At 54.0% G+C, this 24,821-nt stretch overlaps 1 protein-coding gene across 1 annotated transcript in view; it reads right to left on the bottom strand.

Moving 5' to 3' along the window:
* The window catches only part of LOC119094346 (uncharacterized), a gene marked incomplete at its 5' end in the record, with an annotated part of 79,665 nt that extends 55,094 nt beyond the window's left edge, over positions 1-24,571 (bottom strand). The window contains 10 exon segments of the mRNA XM_037217417.1: positions 284-304; positions 1,264-1,372; positions 1,797-1,949; positions 2,730-2,812; positions 8,213-8,332; positions 9,458-9,505; positions 20,440-20,632; positions 22,150-22,257; positions 22,696-22,834; positions 24,307-24,571. Of these exon segments, the coding sequence (XP_037073312.1) occupies positions 284-304; positions 1,264-1,372; positions 1,797-1,949; positions 2,730-2,812; positions 8,213-8,332; positions 9,458-9,505; positions 20,440-20,632; positions 22,150-22,257; positions 22,696-22,834; positions 24,307-24,512 (1,180 nt within the window).
* Positions 24,572-24,821: the final 250 nt, after the last annotated feature.

The raw sequence follows: 24,821 nt of genomic DNA, 5'->3' as shown, positions 1-24,821 counted from the left end.
GACACCAGGAATACATGAAATTCGCATCTCAACAATGCTTAATTTTGGATAAATTAACGGAAACCTGCGAGATATGACAATTCTGAAAACTGACTAATCCACCGCCTGATCTTAAGTTTAAGCTACCAGTTCCTCGTTAGACATTGCAACTGGTGTGTTTTAGAGCAACGAGAGAGGAACGAACGGCGCCACCGTCAGACAAATGGTCATAGTCCCCGGACGAGCGAAGTAGGGTTAATAAGCCGCGACACAAAACAGTTATATCGAGCGAGTCAAACCTTACCAGATTTCGGGAGAAGCTTGCCTGAAATAAATGTGCAGGGGCGGCTTAGCACTATGACAACGCTGCTGCTCAAGTGCAAGGTCGGAGCGTGGGCACCAAGCATGTTTTATCGCAGCCGCCCATGAATATAATTTGGCATCCATGCTGAAGCATTGTGTGGTGCCCGATGCAGCGCTGGTACTTCGTAAGTCACAAATTAGTGTGGCCCGAAGTTCTGAGCCTTAGTAGCTGGTAGGCAATGGTAGGCAGACGTGCTGATATCAGTTGAGGGCTGACACATTACCAGCACGTGGTTTAAAGTTTACTATTGCCCATTTCTAGCACCCCGTAAGACAACCATCCGAACCGCACTTTCGCTGGCAAAGTTGCATTCAATTTAACGCAACAATTCTCATATCATCAACTAATTTAGCTCCACCGAGACCACCTCGCAAAAGACGGAGATGGTCGCCAAGCCACGGCGGAATCGGAGTCCCCACAAGCCAACCAGTCCCCCACCCAGACGCACCCAGTCCCTCCGCTTGCCGCAAATGCCACCAGCTGGCAAGCACCCCGAACATCGCGGGTGGACCATGACATAGTCCTTGAGTTACGATGACGTCACAGGAGTGGCGGCGGCCAAGAGTTCAGACCACGACGTAAGCTACATGACAGCACCCACAGCGATCCGGATCGTGCTTCGCATTGCTGTAACCGACGTCTTGGCGGCAAAGATCCCCGGCCGGTGAGTGAGCGGGCCGGCATTCCAACAGCTCGTCACCCTGCTCATGTTTTCACGCCTTCAGCTCCGGCCAAGTGGAAGTCAAATACACCTCACCCGCCAGTTCGGCTGCCGGTTTACCCAGATCCCGCCGACGTAAAACGAGCAAGCGCGCTAGCAACCGACAGCGAACACGTGTCCCCGTCTATTCGCCGCTGTCATCGCCTCGTCGACGAAACCACACGCGAGCGTTCGCCTGGCGGCAAGCGGCTGAACTTACGCTTCTCGTTGGGGCCGGCAAGCGGCGGTGTATTGTCCAGCGGCAGGTACTTGGCGCCCCTGGGCAGATGGCCCTCCCTGTTCTGCTGCAGCAGCGTCACGGTAGGATTCTGCAACAGTGCAACGTATCGCGCTCCGTTAGGGGACGTAGCACAGGCGAAGGCAAACTCTGTTTATCATAACAGGCTGGAGGCTGTCATTGCATCGACGGAGCCACCAATCCAGTGATTATATATATATATATATATATATATATATATATATATATATATATATATATATATATATATAAAGACAAGTGAGAAATATGATCTAGATGTCTGGGGAGAATTCAGTGGTTCCGCGCATATACCTTCTTAGCTATCCTGTCCCATTACACCCAGTGAGCTTTCAGAGAGAAGTTAAGTCAGTAAAAAAGACAAACAAAAGGCAATTAAGCTAGTAATGTAAGTAGAAAAAGTCAAACAACTTAACTCGCTGCATTTATCAAAAACATATTATACGCACTGGGTACTTATTGGTTTGACATCTCACCTGCAGCTTCGGAAGGTTCCTGGAGGACGACCGTGGGTCCTGTCTGAAGGAGTCCGGTTCGTGGTTACCGTGGTCACCAACAGATGTCGGGACGGGTGGCTCGGGCGATGTCCATGCGAAGCTTTCCGATGGTGGCGGCGCCGGCTTCAACTCCTGCAATTTTAAACACCGAAAGGACTGTCTGAACCTCGCGTCACGCTTTCGCTACACAGTTCATCTATCAGAAGCGCATTTTGTCTTGATCAAGGTGTGCCGGGTGCCGCGCATAGAAAGCCACTAGCGCTTTTTCCTTCGTGCTTCTCGTGGGTGGTGCTTTTGCGGCCTCCCGGTCTCCAAATACTCATGAGGCTCTCACATTAAGCTTGTGGTGTCTAATGTTGCCCCACCCAAAAAAAAACTCTGAGAATATGTTTTGCCCCCCCCCCCCCCCGAAACATTCCCAGAACTTCATAAAAGTTTCGTCCACTTTCCGTCTGTTTTAACTTTGATGGTGCGGTATCAAACATTTATTTCCGCTTCGGACAAAAAACTTCATGAAGAAAAGTTGGCGGCGATTTGAATATCAAAACAAAACGCATGTTGACGTGCCTTAGTCATACTAAGGCGCGTCATACTCGGCGCAGACATCGCGTTTGATAAGTGCACTGGACCTCGGATCCCACACCAGCCAGCTGGCAACGAACGGTTGCCCCCCCCCCAAAAAAAACAACTCCACGCTAGATCCACCCCTGTGTCCCTCCACTGGTCTGTCTGCCTTGCCTTGCCTGGCTCCAGACTGCGATATAATCATGTTTGAAATGAAACAAACTGCTTCCGAAAATGAGTTAGCGTTTGGTTTTTTGACGGTTGTTTAAATTTGAAAACAAGGTTCACGACTGTCTTGCCCCAGTGTCTACAGATTAGTGTAATGAAGTACAGTCTCTGTCAGCGTACCGTGCGTTGCTGGCGTTTCAGGCTGTCCGAGTCGTAGTTCACCGGCCGGAACTCTTTCCGCTGAGTGGAAGGACTCTGAACGACTGAAACAGAGACTGTACGTGAACATTGGCCGCGACAAGGGTGGAAAGTCCGCGTCGGTTCAAGCAGAGACTATTTGTTACATCATGCTGAAACAGAAAATTACGTCACCACCGAATCGGCTGGACCAGAGGCTACTGTCACTGGCTGAAATTGGCAGTGATGGCATTATCGAACGGGTAGTTGGTGGGTCGTCACCACTGCCATAGCGACAGTGCGTCATTGCCAACTGAAAGGGTACGTCACACACGCGGCTGCCTCAGCACTGTGCTCAATACGTCAGACGCTGCTGTCACAAGGAGGTCGCCAGGCGTGAGTCTGCTGGAGACGGTGGTGCTCATCTTCTCGAGCGAGGACAGAAGTAATAGCCTTATTCCTCGGAGGAAAACCAGGAGAATGAAGATATAGATGGGTTGATATTTCGGCAACATGCCTCTATCGAGACAATAGCAGAACAATTTCGTCTTCTGCTGTCGTCTCGACAACGGCATGCTGCCGAAATATCAACCCATTTATGTTCCCATTCTCCTGGTTTTTCTCTGAGGAATAAGGCTATTACTACTGTCTTATCTTGTGAATAGTGTTCCTCGCTGATGCACCGAGCAGCTTACGTAATTTTCGAACGAAGCTTTAACGGTAGCTTTTCTGGGTGGCCAATGCCGACCTAAGAGGATCTAGCACCTGCTGAAGTCAGTTTCCTTCTCCTCCTCAGTAACTACTTTCGTTGCACTCAGAGGACGCTTTTCCTCACTGCATGTTACTCATCCTCATATGACTGATCTTGCATCCAGAGGACTTCACTGCCGTTTCCAGAGCAATCTTATCGCGTCCCCAGACGGTCTTTCTCCTCCGAGAGGACTCCTCCTCTCCCCGATGACTTTCCTCATCTCCAGAGAGCACCGTCTCGTTAGAGTCCTCAGAGCCTGACGCCACCCGAGTCCTCAGGGCCTGACACCACCCGAGTCCTCAGAGCCTGACACCACCCGAGTCCTCAGAGTCTGACACCACCCGAGTCTCAGAGCCTGACACCACCCGAGTCCTCAGCGACAGGACAACGCGTTGTGGACTGCGCAGCCAATGTCCGCGCTGCTGCAGTGGTTGAGGTCGTTGGACGCCGCGCCGAAAATATTACGTCACATAAGGCATTGAAGAGCTTCAAGAGCGACGTGCTTTCGCCGCCGCACGACAGCCGTTTCTGAACATAATTTAGTTGCTATCGTTGGCCCAAATTATCTTTTCTTAAGTCGCCAACGCAGACGGATGGCGCTAATCCAAACCAAAGCCACAAACTGACGCACATAAGATGTACTTGCCAGTCTGCACTCAGCGAATTCATTTAGCTCTTTCGGTTCAGTTATCCTGGGTACTGGACTGAAGCCGCTTTCAAAAACCATTCAAAGCCGTCGAAAATGAGGTTAGCTAAAATTAATATGCAGGACCATTTGCAGGTCCCTGCAGGTGGTTCCATCAGGGTCCCGCAGATGTACGATGTGGGGGTGTTGTTTTTCATTTCCATTCTGTTGGTGAGTTTCGGCCACCCTCCAAACTTGGTTCCGTCCCTCCCCTTCTCCCCTCCAAACTCTGGGAAGAAAGTAAGCCAAATCTGGGAAAAAACCCGTTTCCTGGCGCATTTTGAGGGTACGTTGAACCATTTTCAGCTGTTCAGTTCTCCCCGCCTCCTCCCACCCATTTTGCGAAACCGCGCCCCAATAACCTTTAACCTCAAATGACCTCTAAATCGGCGCCCGGAGGACAGCCATTGGTCATGGTTAGGACGCTCTGGTCAGTTGTCATAGCCCGGACGTGGCAAACGGAGAGATCTGATCCCACGACTTGACGAGCTGGCCGAAGACACGTTGATCCATATGTTCTACAAGTCACAATCATATTGTCTATGTCGCACAGGAGAGTAGCCTGTAAGCACAGACTGCGTCTGGAGTTGGTTGCTGGTCATGACTGACATTTGCGGCTGCACCTGCCGCTACTTTACCGGTACTGCTGGTTGGTTGTCTGGACAAGAGCCTTTTCAGCCACAAATGATCATTTCAGGACTATGGGATGAAGGAAAGTGGTTAACGGTGGAACAGGCTTGCATGCGCCTGGGGGGAGGGGGGGGGGGCAACCGTCGGGCTTGAACCCGCGCATGCGCGCTAGGTACCCGGTCGGGGTCCCCCTTCCCACGGGCCTCCCGGCCCACTCGTGGCTGGCGCACGCAGCCTGTCCCGGACGAACGGGATGTCACGAGGAAGCACAGTGAAGCAAGATAGAGGATAAGAGGGGCGGATGATGGACCCTGCTGAATTTCGCTCCCCTTGAATAGCTACGTCTGAAGAACAGTTTGGAGCAGTAGCGCAACCGAGGGACGGCCCCGGGGCCGGGGCAGCCTGGTCCCTTCTTACGCCCGGATTTTTTCGGTTTTTCACCATAGGGGCTCTCGACAGGAAGTAAAAATTGGTGTGATGCGTACTCACCGATCGTTGCCCCCCCCCCCCCCTCCTCCCTCCCCGCCTCCCTTAAGATGGTCCTGGCTGTGCCTCTGGCCTGCGCCCTTGGTAGCCTCCTCGCGCTACTTCTTATTCTTTAACCCGATTTGTGAGCAGCCTGCGTGTTCCACTGTTCCCATATCTGCGGTTAGGTGGCGTGGTGGTTAAAATGCGAGTGTGAGAAACCAGAGACCGATCCGCGCGGTGTCAACCTTTCCTGCCAGGGTGAGAGGCAGGCTACACCATATTGTCACAGCTGCTGGGTGCGTCGTAAACCCGCAATGACAACAGCAACAGCCGTGATATGTGCAACGATGCAGGGTTCCTCAAAGGGACCACCGGCGCATGCGGCGTCAACAATGGAATTCCCCAGGCCTACAAGCGATCGGACCACATCAGGCCACAATGATAATGACCAAAAAACAGTAAAACCTCAAAGATATGACGGAAAATGATGACGCTAATCACCCCGGCGGTATTCAATTGGGTTTCGCCAGTTGTGGCCATTGAGGACGTATGAGATGAACGAAAGTGGATGGCGGCGGGGCAAAAGCAAGAATTTGAACCCTGGAACCGTCCCAGCGCATGCCACGTGTACGAAATTTTGATATAATGCGGAAAAAAATTGTTAGAAAACAAGAAAAAGATGCCAACACTTGTTCAACATACTTTCGGAGAGACCAGCGAAAAAAAGCAGACAGCCGGGCGAAGAGAGAGGCGGAAGCGATTCGGAACAGGATCAAATAAGAAAAAACTGATTCTCCGTAGCAGCTTAGATAAATTATCTCAGTGCCACTAACCACGCTCAGCGTGATTGGCGCTATTCGGCACGCTAAGCACGCCTGGTAACAAGCTCAAAGCGTTTCGGATTCAGTGCCTCGAGTTGAGCTCAGCGCGGGACGACCAGGAAGTGATTACCTCCTGGGTTCCCCATTGCCAAACGCTGCACGCAAGTTGCAACCTACGACGTCACAGTTAGGTACGGCACAACAGTTCCCACGGCTTGGAGTATAGCCGTTAGTATGTGACGTAGATGCTTGTGACGTCATAGGTAGCATTTCACGTGGGTGCTTTGCTAGCGGGGAACGCTGCGCTGGACTACCGCACAGAGGCGGACCCAGGCACGCTTTCAGGGACGACACACATGTATGCGAGACAACAGCACTGGTCCACCTTTGCCCGGACGGCTCACGCTCACCCGTGACGTCACGCCGTTCACCACCTGAATCACCTGGCCACATCCCCTGGCGGCGCGGGGGTCACTGACGAGGCCCTCCACCGCTGCCCCGGCCCGGCGGCAGTGGCGCAGCCAGCGACCGCCTCGGGGGAGGACTTTGCTTGAAGCGCGCGAGCCCGAATATATCGGCTCAAAGCAGGAATCGGTGAGCAGTGAACAAGGAATGAACCAGCATTAACCAGTGTTAACCAGTATGAACCAGTAAAGCGCCGTGCGGATGCCAATCAAAAGCGCGGGGTCTGGCGTCGGCGCTGCCGACGGAGGGCGTAAGTTCCCGATAAACACGCTCGCCGAGGCCATGGGCAAACTGGCAACGTGACGCGGCACCAACGCCGCGCTATCTAAACTGGACTGTGCCGCCCCGCGATGTAAAGCTGACAACTGCACGAGATAGCTGGGGGATTTGATTACGAGCTGTGTGGTTGCGGAAAGATTGACTGGGTGTATATTGACGCGTTTTTGGATAATGACAATCTTGCTGAGAATGACTGGGTGCATACTGACGCGTTTTCGGAGAGTGATAGTCTTGCTGAGCATGCGAGTGCTGGTGCTTATGGCCACATGGGTTGCATTTCAAATGCAAGAGGGAATTGACATAATTAAGCGCGACGCCCATTATGGTCAGCATGTAACGTCTTGTTGTCTGATAAGCACTGCACTGGCGACACAGCGCTTGGCAGTCCAAGGAAATTAGTTCGATGAGAACAAAGTAAGGAAAAGTTAACCTAGAAGCAAGTGATGCTATTGTTCGATCTTGCGTGAACACAATGCCCTGCCTTGCTTGACCTCGTGTAGGGATGATGCGCTTGCTTGAAATTTGTTGGTAATATGAGGATTACCGAGTCCCATTCAGGGGTACATCATGTGCCCAGCTGTTGAGCCGGGTGTCCTCCCTTTGCTCCGATGTGAGGACACTAACTATTCCTCATTTCGACTTCAGTGGTGGAAACAGGGACACAGGGCACGAGCTTTCCGCGGCGACGGCCGCAATCGCGTCGAGGACCCGGTAGGAGACGATTGTAGGAAACCCCCCGCGACGGGCACTCCCCGCGCAGGGACCCCCCTTGGGGTTTTGGGGTTTCCTCTTTGGGGTTTTGTGCGGGGCTCGGTGAGATCCAGCCAGGGCGGTTCTCACGCTCGCTGGTTCTTACGTTCTTACTTTCTTACGCGTCTGACGGGCGCTGCTTGCCCTGGTGAAACGGGCCAGCATTGCGAGAATGAAGGACGAGGAAACGTTGCAAGAACGAAGGACGGAGAAACGTTGCCAGAACGAAGCAGGGAGTTGGGACTGGAAGGCGGTTATTGCATGGCGTGATCCCAAATAGTATGCCGGTGCCGGATTGATGAGATTGATGCAATGGTGACGTGGGTCATTGATGATTGACGTGGGTCATTGATGACTGATGCGGGTCAATCGGCAATCAGATGAATGCAAAAGTGTTTTGAAAGCAAACAGCGCGACAAAGTCAAACACACCAAGGCAGTCAAAAGAACAGCCCATTACGAACCCAGATGGGCAAAAGAACGAGAGAACAGCTTATCAGCAGTGACCGGGACATACGATTCCGGTACCGTAGCTCCGATCACGCCGACACCAATGCCGCACCGTGTTGACACGCGGCGGCACCGAGCGATGAGGCTCACACACTCAACCCGACGGTGACGCTGGTATGTGACCTGACCTTTGGGGGTCCAGACGGGTTCTGACGGCGGCGACGGAGGCGCTCTTGACTTTGCGGCGTCACTCAAAATTTGGCCGCCAGATGTCACCGGTGCGGACGAGGAGCCTGGGCGCCACTTGCCTGAAGGTGAGGGATTTGAAAATTAAAAAGTCATGTCGCGCGTGTCTGCTCTGGTTGCTTATGACCAAGGATGAACACTCCGCTCGTTGCCAGGCTAACGTTGTCAGCAAGAGGAAGGGTTGATGAGTGATCAAAAAGCGTCATGACCGATTTAGCAGCAGCTTCCTTCTTTCAAAATCAACAGTTTTCTTCGCTTGTGGAGTGCTTCCTTTTGTATTACTGAAGGCTTGGAAGCATCGCACCTACCTGTCCGCGCGGGTGAAGTGCTAAACGGCAAACAACCACAATGATATAGAACTTCTATCTTGCATTACGCCTCCTCTCATTGAATGTAGGGAAAACCAAAAACCACGCTACTGGAAAGCGTTCCTTAATACTGAGGCGTTCTTGCAAGTCGTTGTGATTATAAGTGGATAAGAGGGAGTTCAACATGCTCTGCTGCACACAGGACCTAGGACCGGGCAGGTAAGAGCACTTGCTGGCGTCCTGGCCACGCCCCCGCCTAATCATCAACAGGCGTTATGAAGTTGAGGCCTATTCACACCATCACACAATGCTGATCTTGGATAATCACTACGTACTGGTTGTGTCCCGTCTTGTGTCAATCCAAGCCGTTCCCGACTGCATTCAAGCGACTGCAAGCCGTTACCGACTGCAATCCAGCCGTTCCCGACTGTTCCCGGCTGCGAATATCCCACCCGAGCACCTTCTCGAGATCGCCAGACGCACCACAGGCGTGACAAGTTCGGCATCAGGCAGTCACTACCGTGCTCAACATGTCGCTGCGAGGACACTGGAGCCTGATCTACGCTACACCTGCGGACAGTGCGGCGCCCGCGTCACGTTTCATGGTGACCCGCGCCGCCAGTCGAACACCACCGGGCTGCTGACATAACCGAACGTGTCTCCACGCCGCATGCCGACTTCCAGGAGCGCGAGCCAACTACACCGCCGGTAGCGCGCGGCTTCTACGGCCGCCCGCCTCGCGTCATCCGCTCGGCCGCGCCACGCTCGTCGCCCGCGTGGCGCAGCAGCCCAACCCACGGCACGGTCTGAAGCAGAGATCGGCCTCGGCGCCAATCATCGCCGCCGCTAGGCCTACCGGGAGCTGCCGCGCCGCCTTACCTGAGTGCGGGGATTTCGCCGTGAACTGGGGCAAAATCAGAGTCGAGTCTGAAATCGGCATGGTCTGGTCAGGTGGGCTGCCTCGTCGGCTGAGCGTCGCACTGATGGGCCGCGAGGCTACACTGTCCGACCTTTTCGCGCTCACCGCACAGCTCACTGACTGTCGGTCAGGCGTGGTGAGTCACGCAGCTCGCCCCTGCACGACATTACCCCGCCGACAAGGCAGCCGGGGTTGAGTTTCCCGCCCGCGACGCGCAGGAGTCGAGACACGCCCCACTGCACGCGACCACGTCTGTCAGGCGGCTGGGTGGCAGGCGTCAGGCGAGCTTCCTGGCGCTTCGAGGGTCCGCAGCAGTTAACGGAAGAGGCGCCTTCGGCATTTCTGCACGCGCGCTGCGCACCGGATGTCAGGTTTGGTTGGATGACGGCTTCGTCGGCGGAGTCGATCAGAGGACCTCGATACACTACAAAGCGCACAGACGTTGCAGACCGTTCGTCGAAATTCGTAGTTTCTCCGGAAGCGGAGGGGCACCGCGAGTCACGCGCGTGCCGAGCGGCCGCCCACGCAGAAACTCCCGCCGACGAGGCAGCGACGTCGGGCAGTCACGTGCGCGCGCGGCCAACGCAGCGCAGCGGGTGCGTCACAAACGGACCGCCAGCTGCGGCGGACGGCGCGCGCCGAAATACACACAAACGGAACGGTTTTAGCTCCGCGTCAACACGTCTGACGCATGCCAGGGACGGAGTCAGCGGCGACAGTCGAGAGGCGTGACAGACGACAGCCACCTCTGCAGGAAGCTCGGCTATGCTAATCAAGAATAACACACAACGTTTCGACCTTTTCATGGAACCGCGAAACTGGGAAGGGGTTAAGCCCAAACAATTTGGTTTCAATTTAATGCACACAAATGTGCGGCATGCACCTGAGATTCAAATGGCATCCCCCTTTTTGCCAAACGCCTATCTTTTCGTCGGGGTGTAGCTTCATATTCGCTTGGAGGGCCTCCAGCCAACTTTGCTGTCGGCCTCTCCCCCCCCCCCCCCAAATTGGAAAGGGAAGTAAGTTAAATTCGCGCAGAAATAAGAGGCGGACTGCGTGATAACGGGAGGATTTCCAGTCATTTTCGCCTGGCTCAGCCAATTAAGCCCGCTCTAACTGATTTTACAACACTGCATACCTGCTGCACGCTGCAATAATTCGACAAAGTTTGGCTTAAGCGTGACCCTCTTCAAGGTCATTGCTAAGAAGTAGTCCCTTTTTCATGATGACACCGCTTTCTTCCAGAGTTATGGCAGAAGGCAAAGCGCAGGTGTGGCAATACTTAATGGGTTGGAAATCAGGATAGTTCCAAAGTTGTGTCGGGAAATCAGAATCTTCCGCTTGTTCCATGTGAAAAATGAACTGGGGTAACTTATTTTGGTAAGTTTAGTCCCTTTAACGCTACACTGCCCAATTGCTCAGATCTTATTGCTCATTCTGGATATCGTGATCAGTCACGTCTAGATGCTCGATATCCATTTTCGCTCCCTCCACCGTCCTATTTGGCCCTTTCAAACCGTACTTTATGAACCGGGTATTTCCTTCAGCCTCCCGGTTCACATGGTGAATGCGTCAGGGTTCCCGAATCAGCAATCAAAATCGTTGAGACAGGGTAGATATGCTCGGAATGAGTCCGGCAGATCCACCGATCAGCACGAGCGGACGCAGAAAACCAGGTCATGCTCTGTTCTGAAGATTATTAGGGATTTCACTGCATGAGAAAACGCAACATCCATCATCCAGACCACGCAATCCAGTAATCTTTAAAAACCTAGACACGACTAATCGGACATCACAGAGGTCTTTCGTAGCAACACAACTAGAACGAATGAACTCAACTCCCTGGACGGTGCCCCTCCCTGTAAGTGTCAGGCGTTGTCACTGGCGAAAACGCAGGGGTATGGGGTGAGGGTGCTGTCCGCCTACCTCTCCTAAAAATAAGACGCTAACGTGACCGGAAGGCCCATCCGCTTTGGGAGGGGTGGGGGGGGGGGGCGTGTGACGCCACTGTTATCAAATTCCCTGATTTCCTAAACTGGCGTGGGCCTGCGTCGGGGGTCCGCGCGAACAGCTCCCACGCCCTGACGCGGGTTTCCAGTTCCAGTATTCCCTTCCCCCAGAAGGCCTTCTCTGGCGCTCCGCAGTGGCGGAGCCTCAGCTGGCTGGCAACGGATTCGCACAGGAAAAACATCACGCACACGGCGGGCCGTAGTTTTTGGCAATTGTTGAAGCAACACATGTCAGCGCTGACAGGTTTCGTCTGAAGGTTTGCAGGCCTTCCTAAATTACGGGCGGCACTTGGTCATAATTGATCACCGCTCGGCAAATATATTTTGACAGGGAAGGCAGCTATCTTTACGGGCGCCAGTAATCCTGCTGGCACTGGTCTCGGGCGAAAGGAGCCGCCTGTCCGCGGCACGAGCCGTTTTTAATGCCGACCGTAGTCCAAACAAATCAGCTGGATCGCTGTGCATTCAGCGGTGGTTTGGGTTCGAGGAGAAAAACGGCAAAGAAAACACGGAAAGGCCGTGATGTGCGCCTAACATAATTCCCAAAGAACGCAGCCCTCAGAAAGAAAGCACGGCGGTTTAGGAAAGTGTCCAGTCTTAAAGCAAGCCTCGGCAACATTTTGAAGCTTGAAGAACTAAGCTTTTTGCAACCGGACGCACACTTCGAGCCCCAACAAATCATGATCATTAACAGAAGCATAACCCTATTCGCACAGTCGTATTTCATGCTATGCTCTCTCCCTCACTCCCTCTCTCTCGCTCTCTTCCTCTTCCCTCCCGGCTCTGCTCAGCTATTTGCGGTGTCAGCCAAATCTGACCCTGAGCGAGCCGCAGGAAATATCAGAGGATGGGTGTCGATATTTTGGGACGACACGCTGGCTGGCTGCCAGGGCACGTTCTGCCGAACGGGCCTACCTCAGGTGAGAGCGGCTCGGAAATCATGGCTTGGAAAGCTTGCGGCCAAGAGTGATGGGTTTCTCTAAGGCTGTTTCCTGACGATGAAAGTAAGTTCCTGACTTCCCACAAAAGTTTAGTGTGGGCACTGAGATGATGTAGGGGAAACAAAACTTGCGCTGGTATGATGTAGGGAAAATGAAATAATTCATTGATTTGGCCGCCCCATTCTCCACTTTTGGCGAATGCGGCAGACTAATTGTTCTCCACCACTGTTTGCCTAGATAAGACAATAGCAACAGTCTTATTCCTCGGAGAAAAGGCGGGAGAATGGAGCTATAGATGCATTGATAATTCGGTAACATGCCTTTGTTGAAACGAATAGCAGGAGAGTACGGATCCGTATCTCCGTTCTCCTGTTATTTTTTTATCCGGGGAATAACGCCGTTATTACTGCTTTATATATGTGAATAATGTTTCTCACAAACACACTCAACAACTTAGGCAATGTTTTCCCTCCTGATTCGACTGGCGGCTAGATACCACTTGAGCTTAACCAACCAACTTGACCAACCAACTTGAAGTAAGTAAAACCAACTTGACCAACTTGACTAAGTCTTGACTTGACTAAGACCAACTTGAAGCAAGTCTAAGCAGGCAAGGCTCACAAAAAGCGGCATTCCAACAGTGAATTTGCATCGATTTCGCAATAGATCTCACTCTTTAGTTAAGCATGTCAACCCTGCCTTAGCATATACGCCATGCAGTTAAGCAAGTATTCATCAGTTAATGGTGGCCACTAGCAATGCTCGCTCACGTTTTGCAATACTGAGTCGAAGGTCACCCCCGCGAGGTCTTCGTCGATCCCGTTACAGTTGCCGAATTTGAAGTAAAGTCGCTCGCCGAACAAGCGCGGAGTTTTAGTCACTTTCGGTGTTTCAGTGCCCATGTGTTTGACAGCGTCGCTAGACGACTTCGTCTCGCCCGTGACTAATCCTGGCGGTCATCGGGCGTCACACGCCGCGCTTGGCGCGTCGCGTCGTTTTTGTCTCGTTGACCCTGATGAGCGGTGTTGATGGCTCGCCGGCCGCCGAAAAAGAGTCGATCGGGCGTATTTTACGCTGCTGTCGGCTCGTTAGCGTTCCCGTGTCGGCCAGGCGTCGACACTAACGCCCATTCGGGAGGTGACGCGCGTGCTTGAAACGCCTCACTGGCTTTTACATTGCGAACAAGCGTCGAACTGCGGAACAGTGCCGGGCGACGCGGGTTAAAGCAGCCGGTGCACCTGCGAGCGTGGGAATTTTCAGCGGACTCCGCGGATTCTGAACTGTTGCGATCAACCTCTGAATGTTGCGAATTGCAGATCCAGTAAGCACAGACGTGATTTTAGGGTCAAGAATGCCGTCCGGAAATCAGGCGACACTGCTAGGCTCTATATCTCACGTTATAAAACATCCGGGAACGCTTCGCGTCAGCTGTGCCATTCGTCGTTCATGTTTGTGTTTCTTTTTATGACATATGCCTCGTATCTCAACGCTTACGGTTTTATATTGCTTTACTTTTAATCCGTAATGTAAAGCAAGGCTGAGTGCTCAACGTGTCCTCAGCACGCAAGCCAGCATCCAATGATGAACGCAAGTAGGGAAATTATTGATATATGACGCCTGTCTACCCTTATTAGGATTATCATCAGCCATCAATATTTTGAAGGGGCCGGAGCGATCAATGACGTTTAATAAAATGGCGCAATTGCAAAGGTTAGGATGTTCGAGATTCATAAAATATGATCAAGCTAAAAGATATAGCAAAAAAAGAACAGTGCAAAGCACGCGCGCAACAGATCGGTGTGAGGTATGCATGGAGCAGAACGGTGAGAGCGTGCAACGTATCTGGCACCTTCACATGAATGAGAAGGAAGGCCAGGCCATAAAAACTGCGAAGCACGACGTGCTGTTCAGCTAAGTGGTGTGAAAGGCACCCGTTGCCGCGGGTCACTGGCGATGCCAAATACCCAGCATCTGCAAGGCATCACGATTGTTTGAAGAAAGATGCTAATCGTAATCATAATCATAATCATATAATCGACCGCCACCAGACACATTTAAGCTATGAAATGCGTGCTTTAATTGGGCCGACCGGTATAAGAGCATCGACTGGTATCTGGCCCGAGGGGTCAGTCCACGGGGGGGGGGGGGGACGAGTACCGTATCGCCGCGCGACAGGGCACAAATATACCCGTGGTGTTCTTCACTGGCTGGCAAGACGGAAGGCAAGACTATCCGTTAAACTAGAGCCACAGCTACGTTGAGGGGGAGGTAGGCCGCAGTTTACAAACCCTGTACGCTCACACTGTCTGCCTTTGGCTTGACGGTAGCCTGGCGCCAACATCTGTACGAGCCAGGCGTCATGCATTTCGTCGAATCAAGCAGATCGCAAATAAAACGCCAGACAAGCCGCCATCTCCCACCGCAGCGGACAGCAGAGCGGAAGGGATCGCGTCGTGCCGCGACAATAATGTGTCTTCCCGCCGCCAACCACCTGGCGAGCCTGCGACAAAACTGCGCCAGGGGGTCCGAATGGACAAACGGCACGTGCGCGACACGCCGACAGCCACTGCCAGAGACTGCCTGTCGTCTGCTAGAGACTGTCCCGCAGACGATAGGGTATCGGACGGCGATAAGATGTGACAACCCGACGCGCGGTGAGCGTGAGTCATCTCCCAGATGATAACAGCCATCGTGAAACGTCCCTCACATTTTATTCATAACTCGCGTTTAGTGTGTGAGAATACAGCCGGAGCCCTCGTCAGCAGAAGCAGCGGCATCTTTGCCAATTGTTGCCGGTGGGTGAAAGCCGGCACCGAGTGCTTGGGTATACCGGTGCTTAAATCGTTTGCTTTTAGCTCAGCTTTCATTCACGCATGATCGCGGTGTGATTTGAAGTCATACACCTTGAACCCGTGATATATGTTCTAAGTGAAGTTAGCTGATATACAAATCAGCCCTCTCAAATACTGAACTAGCCAATGGAGACAGTATCAGCACAGGTGTAGCATTTCCCTCCCTCCAAATGGCCGGATTGCAAATGGTGAGATGAGGGGAATCAACCCTCATTATGTAAACTCGTTTGCACTTTTTTCGTCCGAGAATTCTATTTTTAGGTCAGGCATTTTTCTGTACGCCAGCTTCATTAACTCACGCACTGGTTCTCTCCCCTTTCTTCAGAGACGTGGCGTTACTCATGGCTGTGAGGACATGTCCTATGGACCAAACTAGCATCTGGTGCTTTATGACATCGATCAAAGAGCCCATCTGACGTACCAGTAGTCGTGGAAGCACGAGAAAAGAACGGTCTGGGCTGGACCGCCATCCCAATCCTGCAACAAGCCGAATGCCACTAGCTGCCCATAACCCAGCGGCTACTTACGCAGTGCCTCGGGCGCTTCACGTGGGTGCCGGGCCGCGCGGCCAGCCGTCCGCGCAGTCGCCGCACGATTCAGCGCCAGGTGGGCGCACCGCGCGGCAGCGGCACAACCGGGATCCGCTGAGCGGAGGATCACGGCCCGATCATCACGTGACCGGAAGCCATGACGGTTGAATGGCCGGCGGCGCATTGTCCGCTGCCGGTCGACCGCAGTGGGATGCCACGCCGGCGCGAGTCTGTCATCTGGGTCAGCAGCGCCCGGCGGACAGGTCGTGCAGGTCACGTCGCGCGCAGGGGCGCGCTCAGGCGGCAATGTATGGGGGATTCCGACAGGCGGCCGAGTTTAGCTGGACAAGTCAAGCTACCCTGGCTTAGTCCGATCCATTTTGTGGGTTGGGTTGCAAGTGTACCATTGACACCATGTGTGGGCCGAAGCTCATGCTTAAATAGCATGCAGCGGTAGTCTACGAGCACGTGGCCGCTAACTCGGTTGGATGTTCCTAGGACAATTGATGCTCCACTCCAGAGACCATGAATGGCCGAAATTGGCCCTCGACTTCGACATCGAAACCCCCAGAGTGGGCAGATCTGGGGTTCCGCCCGTTACGAACACCAAAACCTAAGCGAGGGTCCTAGCTAGCCTCCTCGCTTTGTAGACACATCAAAATATCTCATGTTGCCTCACCTGGCAAAACTGAGCGCGCTCCTGCGGCGGGGTTCGCAGATACTCGCCACGCCAATTTATCAAAATAGCTGAACTGTGGCGTGCACAAAACGCGGCCGATTCATGGTTTAGCAATGGTGACGAGCGGCATTCTGCTTGCCGTGGGCGGCTGCCACAGGCGCCGTGAGTTATGTGCCACTAATGGGCATGCTGGTACGTAAAGCGCAGTTTTCCCACGGTTTACCGCACTTTCCGGGCACACATCACCACAACACGCTCTGAATAGCGCGCTAAATGCTCTCGGTCGCATCGCTTCAGACCTGAGCTGTCATCGTTGACTTCTTCTCCGACGACTACTTCTACATCGACTACTCCGCAACAGTAACGATGATGATAAAGGTTTCCCAATGCGCGATGATAACATGCGGCAGAATCCGCTACCCCGCCTGAGTCCAGTGTTGCGTGCAACAAACGTCACGCGATGAGACCGGAAATTTGTGAAGTCCGCACCACCGCCTGGACAGCTCTCGGCTGCTGTTCTGTATCTCGGGACTCGCAGGTCTCGCCGTGCGACGCCTCGCTTCTGAGCTCCGCGCATCTCTCCAGGGAGATGCACGAGCTCCGCGCATCTCTCCAGGCACGGAGCTCAGATAGACAGTGGCGTCGACCCCGGCTGTCTGGGGTCACGTGCCGGCGCCAGTCGCGCGCAGTGGCAGGCGCGCGCGCAGGGCCCCGGCTGTCTGGGGTCACGCCTCATACGACCTGCCGGCGCCAGTCGCGCGCAGTGGTAGGCGCGCGCCCAGGACCCCTGCTGTCGGGGGTCACGCCTCACACGACCTGCCGGCGCCAGTCGCGCGCAGTGGCGGGCGCGCGCCCAGGACCCCTGCTGTCGGGGGTCACGCCTCACACGACCTGCCGGCGCCAGTCGCGCGCAGTGGCAGGCGCGCGCCCAGGACCGGGAACAGGGGTGCGTCACGGACCATTCTTAGTATCATAGACTATCCCACCCGGTTGATACTTACTTTTAAACAGTTCTGAACTCAGGCTACTCGGTGCGCTGGGTGTCAGGTCCTAAAGACTTGCACCCATGCGGCAGGGGCGTGGCTTCACAGAACGGGTGGTGGGGGGGGGGGGGGGACTGAACGGTGACGAATGAATCGATCTACCTTGCTCACAAGCAGGTTTCTCCCCAGATTTGGTCCACTTCATTCCTAAGGATGCGGAATGAAGCCTAACCAAAGCGTGATAGGAAGGATGATGGCTTTGGACAGCGTGACGTTGCACGCAGATGTAGTTCCAGACCACAAAGAAACATTTTAAAAAACGCTCGAACAGTCTGGCCAAGTGGGTAGGGGTGCCATGTTATATACTTACTGGAGCTGAGCGTCCTCCCTCCCCCAAAAACTGAGAGTTCCTCAATGTTCTTCTGAGTCCCCCAATGCATATGAGCAAAAAGGGAATTTTATTTGGTCACCAAAATGTTTCAGTAGCTGAACTGCTTGTGTACCAGTAGTCGAAACTCTTCAGTATCAATAGTTTCATCATACATTATTATAGCTATGATGCAGACTTCAAATGGGGACCCATTCCCGACCATCAAAGCAATTTTGGAGCCGACCGATCTTTTAAACTAAGGAACGAAAATCAAAGTGACCGAAGTCCGGGGAGAAATCAGGATTTGGGGCAAATTAGGCCATCTTTAACGGCTTAGCACCCCCCCCCCCCCCACCCCCCCACCCACCTCCACCGATTTTACAAAGCGACACCCCCGCAGGTAGATCTCACTAAGCGGGACCAGTGCGTAACCAGGGGTAGCGGGGCCAAGAAAGACACCTAATGCGCAACGCAATACATGGCCGACTCCGGCGGTCTTGGAGGCGCCTGGCCGCCTGTTCCCGCGGCACGGTTAGGCCTCATTCATCTTGCGGCACGTGCAAACTCTGTCAGGGCTCTTCCGCGACGCGGAAAACTCGTGATGGCCTGCATAATAAATGACCGCAGCCGGCACGCGCGCCCAGACGACTAATGATCAGCTGATTTGTCAAGCTGCCCGCGACGTCGGGTCAGCAGGGCACGCATTCGGCCGGCGCGCTGGCTTCGCGCCAAAACGGTCGTGGGTGGCGCGCCCTGTCGACGGCGCGCCAAAAACACCCTGCGCGAGGCGGCGTGCCAACAATATCACCGTCCGATCTCCGAGGCATCAGGTGGGCAACGCATCAGACGACACCGTGTTATGTCGATTTTTTTATGGATTTTGTTGGGCGGAGGCCAGCACCACCTCTGGAGTGATGGATATTGGCGATCACCCGAACCCCGAGCAGTTTACTTTAGAGCCTGAGGCGAAGTTGGCTATGTTCTTATCATGTATACGCGGTGTCTCCTCACTCAGTCTGTCAGAAAACGACCACCTTGCAACGGTCGCACTGCTTCTCGATCGGCCGCAGCAACCTGTGTATTTCTATGACAGCCCGCGCGCCGCCAATCCTCCCTCCCCCCCCCCCCCCCCCAGGGGGCACAGCTCTGTCGCCACGCCAGCGTGGCTCGCGAACAGAGCCGCCCCAGTTTGCGGTCGAGACCCGCGGGGGTCCCGCGGGTCGGAGCCGGCGCCTTCAAAGCCATCGGTCAGGCACAGCAGAGACCGGCCCTGGCCGCACCGGCGCGGTGGCAGGGGGGGCCCCAGGGCGTCTAGATGGGGGGGGGGGGGGTGCGGAAAATTGGTCTGAGGTCGTGGACGGAAAACAATTATTGCATGAAAGTAGCTGGGCACAGTTTGAAAGAGAAAAACGTCGCCTAATATCCTACTTATCCTGCAAATAGTCATATTCATCTACTTGTCCAACCGCTTTAAGTACACAACGCATGACCCTAGCGGTGAGTGCAAACTTTTCATGCAAGACGGTTGTCGCTTGCGCCAGCACGGTGCACCCCAGCCCAACGTAGCATTCCATACCTAATTTAAGGTCTTGCCATAATAACTCCTGGTTGGAAAGACATTGCTCAACGGCTCGGCCGCGCATTTTACGCTGCTGGGTCATGTATATGCGTGATTCATAACGTCGCTGCGCGAAGACCTTAACGTGAAGTGCTCGGAGACTCATTTCAAGCCTTAACATGTCTAGACTCCAGCTGGGCTGCCCGCTTCGCCCGCTTTAACCATCGTCATGCCGTTTTGGCAGCGGCGTCAGGCCAGACCTATGTCATCGTACTCCTGTCGTTAAAGACTAGGAACGCGTCACGTATCAAACGCAGGAATACCGGTCGTGTAATGGTTAAGATGCAGACCTGGGAAAGTAGAGGCACAGGGTTTTATGCCGGACGGTGGGCGCTGTTTCGACCAGGGTGAAAGGTAGGCGACGCCGTGTAACCTCAGCAACTGAGGTCGTCTTACGTGAAGCCCCAATGATCACAAGCTAACAAGCGTCAAACTCAGCTGGTCATAGGAAAAGATGGGATGCAGTGAAATAGAGGTTTAAACACTGACCGACAGTACATGCGCATGATTAGAGAGTCATGGCTGCTGTTTCATGGTGTTCGGTTTTTTGGGTGCACACTGTCCCAGCTTAAGTTTGCTTGCAGACTTACGCCGGCTTGTTATTTCGCTTGTGGATGATTTTTCACTGTTTTTTCTCATCTCGCAACGCCCCGCGGTAAAAACCACTAGCACTACATCTTTTCTCCAAGACGTGGGACATTCCCTTAAAAAATCCAAAATTATCCGCCATGCTTGTTTTCGTTGAAGCGTTCCGGCAATGTCATAACTTCCCGATGGAAAATTCAGCCGGCTATCTCGGCACGCAATGGAGAATCCCAAACACCACTTCTCGAAGGCATCTGCACTGCACCACGGCAACCGCGGTGATCGCAACCTCGCCCAGAAAGGTCAGCCGCGGTCGAGATTCGAACCCGGCCCTTCTGCGCCAAAGCCCAGTTGTCCCGAACAGCCGGCACTCACCGTCCTGCTGCAGCAAGTACTTGACGTCGTCCGCGATGGCTTCGCTGATACCGTCGGCCGTGCCCTCGATCCTGAAGCTGACGGGCGCCGGCTCCTGCTTCTGCTCCTGCTCCTGCTCCTGCTCCCGTGGGTCCCAGTCGGCGCCGTACTTGTCCTTGCGCTCCTGCACGCGGCCCATGAACTCCTGACGGACCTGCCGACAGGAGCACCTGGTCCAGGTCTTGGTTCTGGTGCTGGTGCTGGTGCTGGTCCTGGTCCTGGTGCTGAAGCTGGGTGGGCCCCTGAAGGTCCTGAGACCACAGGCGCATGTTCGTGCAGTCTGGATACGCCAGACGAGAGACGGGGCGGGAGTGGAGAGCGAGAACGGCGGGGTGTCGGTGACGACGGGGTGAGCATGTTAGAGAACGGCGGTGTGACGGTGAGGACGGGGTGAACATGTGAGAGAGAGAGAGAGAGAGAGAGAGAGAGAGAGAGAGAGAGAGAGAGAGAGAGAGAGAGAGAGAGGAGGAGAGAGAGAGAGAGAGAAGAGAGAGAGAGAGAGAGAGAAGAGAGAGAGAGAGAGAGAGAGAGAGAGAGGAGAGAGAGAGAGAGTAGAGCGAGAGAGAGAGAGAGGAGAGAGAGAGAGAGAGAGAGAGAGAGAGAGAAGGAGGAGAGATAGAGAGGAGAGAGAGAGAGAGAGAGAGGAGAGAGAGAGAGAGAGAGAGAGAGAGAGAGAGAGAGAGAGAGAGAGAGAGAGAGAGAGAAGGAGAGAGAGAGAGAGAGAGAGAGAGAGAGCGAGAGAGAGAGAGAGAGAGAAAGAGAGAGAGAGAGAGAGAGAGAGAGAGAGAGAGAGAGCGAGAGAGAGAGAGAGAGAGAGAGAGAGAGAAGAGAGAGAGAGAGCGAGAGAGAGAAGAGAGAGAGAGGAGAGAGAGAGAGAGAAGAGAGAGAGAGAGAGATAGAAGAGAGAGAGAGAGAGAGAGAGAGAGAGAGAGAGAGAGAGAGAGAGAGAGAGAGAGGAGAGAGAGAGAGAGAGAGAGAGAGAGAGAGAGAGAGAGAAGAGAGAGAGAGAGAGAGAGGAAGAGATGAACGATGGTGTGACGGTGAAGACGGGGTGAACATGTGAGAGAACGGCGGAGTGACGGTGAGCACGGCGTGAGCATGTGAAATGGCCAGTCGGCGGCATTGCTGAATGTTGAATATCGTTCTAAATTTGGCATTCCAATTCAGCTAGTGGCAGGTATGTAAGGCTCATGATAGTTCAATAACATTAGGTTGTACTTTTTTTAGGGCTCTCTGCCCAGTTTTATGCATGTCTCTGGCCTTCCTTAACCTTGTTTTATTTCATAGAGACAGTAACAGGTGAGAAATTGCATCCGGGTGATATCTTCGCACACATGTACACGTCAACACGGCGAGAGTGCGTTAAATGTTGCAATGCGTCAGGGGGCTGGCACGACACCTACATGTAGCCATTTCTCACAACTTTGGAGTTACAAGGTAATGATATGATGGTCCGAATTAAGAAGCGCATTCAAACAGCGGAGGCGGTAGCAAGGGCACGTTCCACTCGTCAAACATTTTACACGGATTCATAGACCTGTTGATAAATACAATCGACAAATCGAGATAGATACTCAAAATAAACATGCTGAAGAAACGTGACGTTTGTATACGCCTTATAGGAGATCTCGCGTGTGCCACGTGTAAAAATACTTTTGTCACCGTTCTGACCTGCTCGACGACCCCGAAGTCACGTGGTTCCGCTGGGAGCTCGCGCTTCGGCTTGTTCAGCCTCAGGGATCCGTTTGCTTTCCGGTCCAAACGCTCCACCAGCTTTTCCTGGAGACACGGCCGTCATGCCTGACCTCAAGAAGGCAACGGAAACACGTGGCCCATGACCCGCGATAAGAGGTGCTGTTGCTGCTGCAATTGGGGGATTGGGGGATCCAGCTGGTATTTGGGAACCTGAACATTGCTTTTTTTTTAATAAAAGGCATGAGCCGTGTATTGTATGGACAAAAATGGGGAGAAATGTTTTTTGAGAAACTTGTGAGACATTTCCCCTGCCCCCTAGCATTTACATCTCGAACATTTCAAGACCCAACATCTCAATTACATTTCCAGAGCCATACCGTCCCCTGCACTCCTTATCGAGAAGGACCACGCTGTCTTTGTACTCAGAAACCACAGCCACCACATCATCGTCACATTCTCGTGTGCATTTTTGTCGATCTCCCCCTCACAAACACCCCCTCCCCCTCCCCCGCGACCTCTGACCTGGTACTCGTTGTAAATCTGTTCGGCGACGGGCCGCTCGTCGCTGGGCGGCTGCGCTCGCCGACAGCGCATGCGCGGAGCGTAGGACAGGCTGCCCCCGGGCGGTAGGAATGGGTCAGTCCGGCCCTGGTGCTGGTACCTGCGACGATAGGCGCACGCGTTATGCTACTGGATAAGGGTGAGGCTGCGATGCCATGCTAGCCCATCTTTGTATGGTATTAACCGAGGTGGTAATGCGTCGGACCGTCCGTTAATAACGTTACGCGTTTTGCGACGTCCTCAGCCGCTCTACCACCTGGTTACGCACTGATTACGCTGCGTGAGCTCTCCCACCTGCAGTTCTGCGCTAAGTGAAGCGCCCAAAGAGGTTACGAGGTCCGCTTAGCCTGCAATGAAGCTGGAGGTGCGAGAGAAAGCAACACTGTTGTTTTCTGTTCGCTGTTCAGCGCTGTTCGATTTTTCTGAGTTGCATAATGCACATCTTTAGAAACGCCGTGCATGTTTAGTCCACAATCTCAAGCACTGCCATAATAAATTCCACCGATCTGGCCGCGCAGCTACAACTTCAACGGTTCGATGTTGTTCGTCGATGTATGAGGTAGACATATGGCGGAAGCCGGGCGCAGTACACGTATCTCTCGGCGAAAATAAAAATGTTGATCACATACATATCGCAATTCACAGACACTCTTCACGTTCGGGGCATATCAGAAAAGAAGAAAACACTATTAGACCGCCTACGCTGAATGCTGGCAAGCTATTTGCCTGCCAAAACTGCTGGACGTGTCGTGCTTGCGGGACAGCAGAAACTCGATCGGGTTGCGTCATGTTTGCATGACGTCACATCCAACCAATCAATGGCCGGTAATGGCTGTTAGCCGGTGTCGGCGTTTCGTGCTTGGCCATAGGACGCTTTTCTTTCGCTACGTGGTACGGTATGTAATGGGCCCGAACACAATCGCCATTCCAGCTCAGAAGTAGATGAAGACCTGCTTAAAATACTGTCTTAAAGATTCGCTTTGAGAGTGTTTCTCGGTGTTCAGTATGGCCATCTGATCTCAAACTACGCACAAAAGTGAAAACTTCCTAAACTTTCACAGCAATAACATAACTGCTCACGCAAGCTGCCGTTACCTTGTGGTTTGGTCCCGGCTCCCGGGCTGAAACAGGACAGCTTCGATGAAATTTACCAAATGGTTTCAAACTAGCTCACATTCACATGCCCGTGGTCGCTGGTTGGGATAAGACGAGCATTCATGCATATTTAAATATGGGTTGGCGAAGGGAGACAAATCTTGCATTGCGGTGCAAGCTAAGAGTCGGCACCACGCATAAACCGCTTCCGTCGCATGGACACGAGAAGCCAGGGCCCAATTTTGCCATGGCTGGTAAAGCGTGCATCTATGCATGTCATGCCACGTGATCTACGTCAGGCTACCCAGGAGGCTCATATATCTACGCGACGTGTCAGCTAGACCGAACTCTGCCTTAAGATGCCCTCTTGCGAGCTCTACGCGCGGCCACTTCAAGCCGACGGCCTCTAGACCGGCTCCAGCCGCGACATCCCCCCCCCCTTCCCTTTACCCCCCCCCCCCCGGCGGCGGCACGCACCTGGTCACGTGACTGGAGCGGTAGGGCGGCGTCCGGTCGTAGTCGTACGTGTGCGTGGTGACCAGCTCCGCGTGACTGGGCCGACACAGGTCCAGCAGTGACCTCGAGCGCGCCGGCGGCGGCCCCGCGCCGGGCTCGCCGCGGCCGCGCCGCCGGCGCCGCTCCATCAGCCCCAGCAGCGCGTCCTCGAAGAACGCCTCCTTCATCTCCTGGTCGAGCAGGCGGGTCAGGTTGGGGTTGGGCGGGGCGTCGGCGGCGCGCGCCGGCCCCCCCAGTCGCTCAGGTCCCACACAGACTGGCAGCGCGAGGCCGGCCTGCCGCCGCCGCCGCCGCCGCCGTCCAGCCAGCGGCGCAGCAGGTGGGTGCGCAGCCGGCGCTCGCTCAGCGCGTCAGTCAGGTCATCCAGGTCGGCGTCCCAGTCCGGTAGGCGCTCGCGACTGCGCGACGACTCGCGGCTGCGGCGTCGAACGAAAGCCTCCGGGTACCAGTACCTGGAGCAGGCACCGCGGTCAGAG

The sequence above is a fragment of the Pollicipes pollicipes genome, unplaced genomic scaffold, assembly GCF_011947565.3.
Source record: "Pollicipes pollicipes isolate AB1234 unplaced genomic scaffold, Ppol_2.1 Scaffold_1600;HRSCAF=1878_pilon_pilon_pilon, whole genome shotgun sequence".
In the NCBI taxonomy this organism is placed as follows: Eukaryota; Metazoa; Arthropoda; class Thecostraca; order Pollicipedomorpha; family Pollicipedidae; genus Pollicipes; species Pollicipes pollicipes.
The sequence above is the reverse complement of the archived record's forward strand: the minus strand, read 5'-3'. Positions and strand labels throughout refer to the sequence as shown.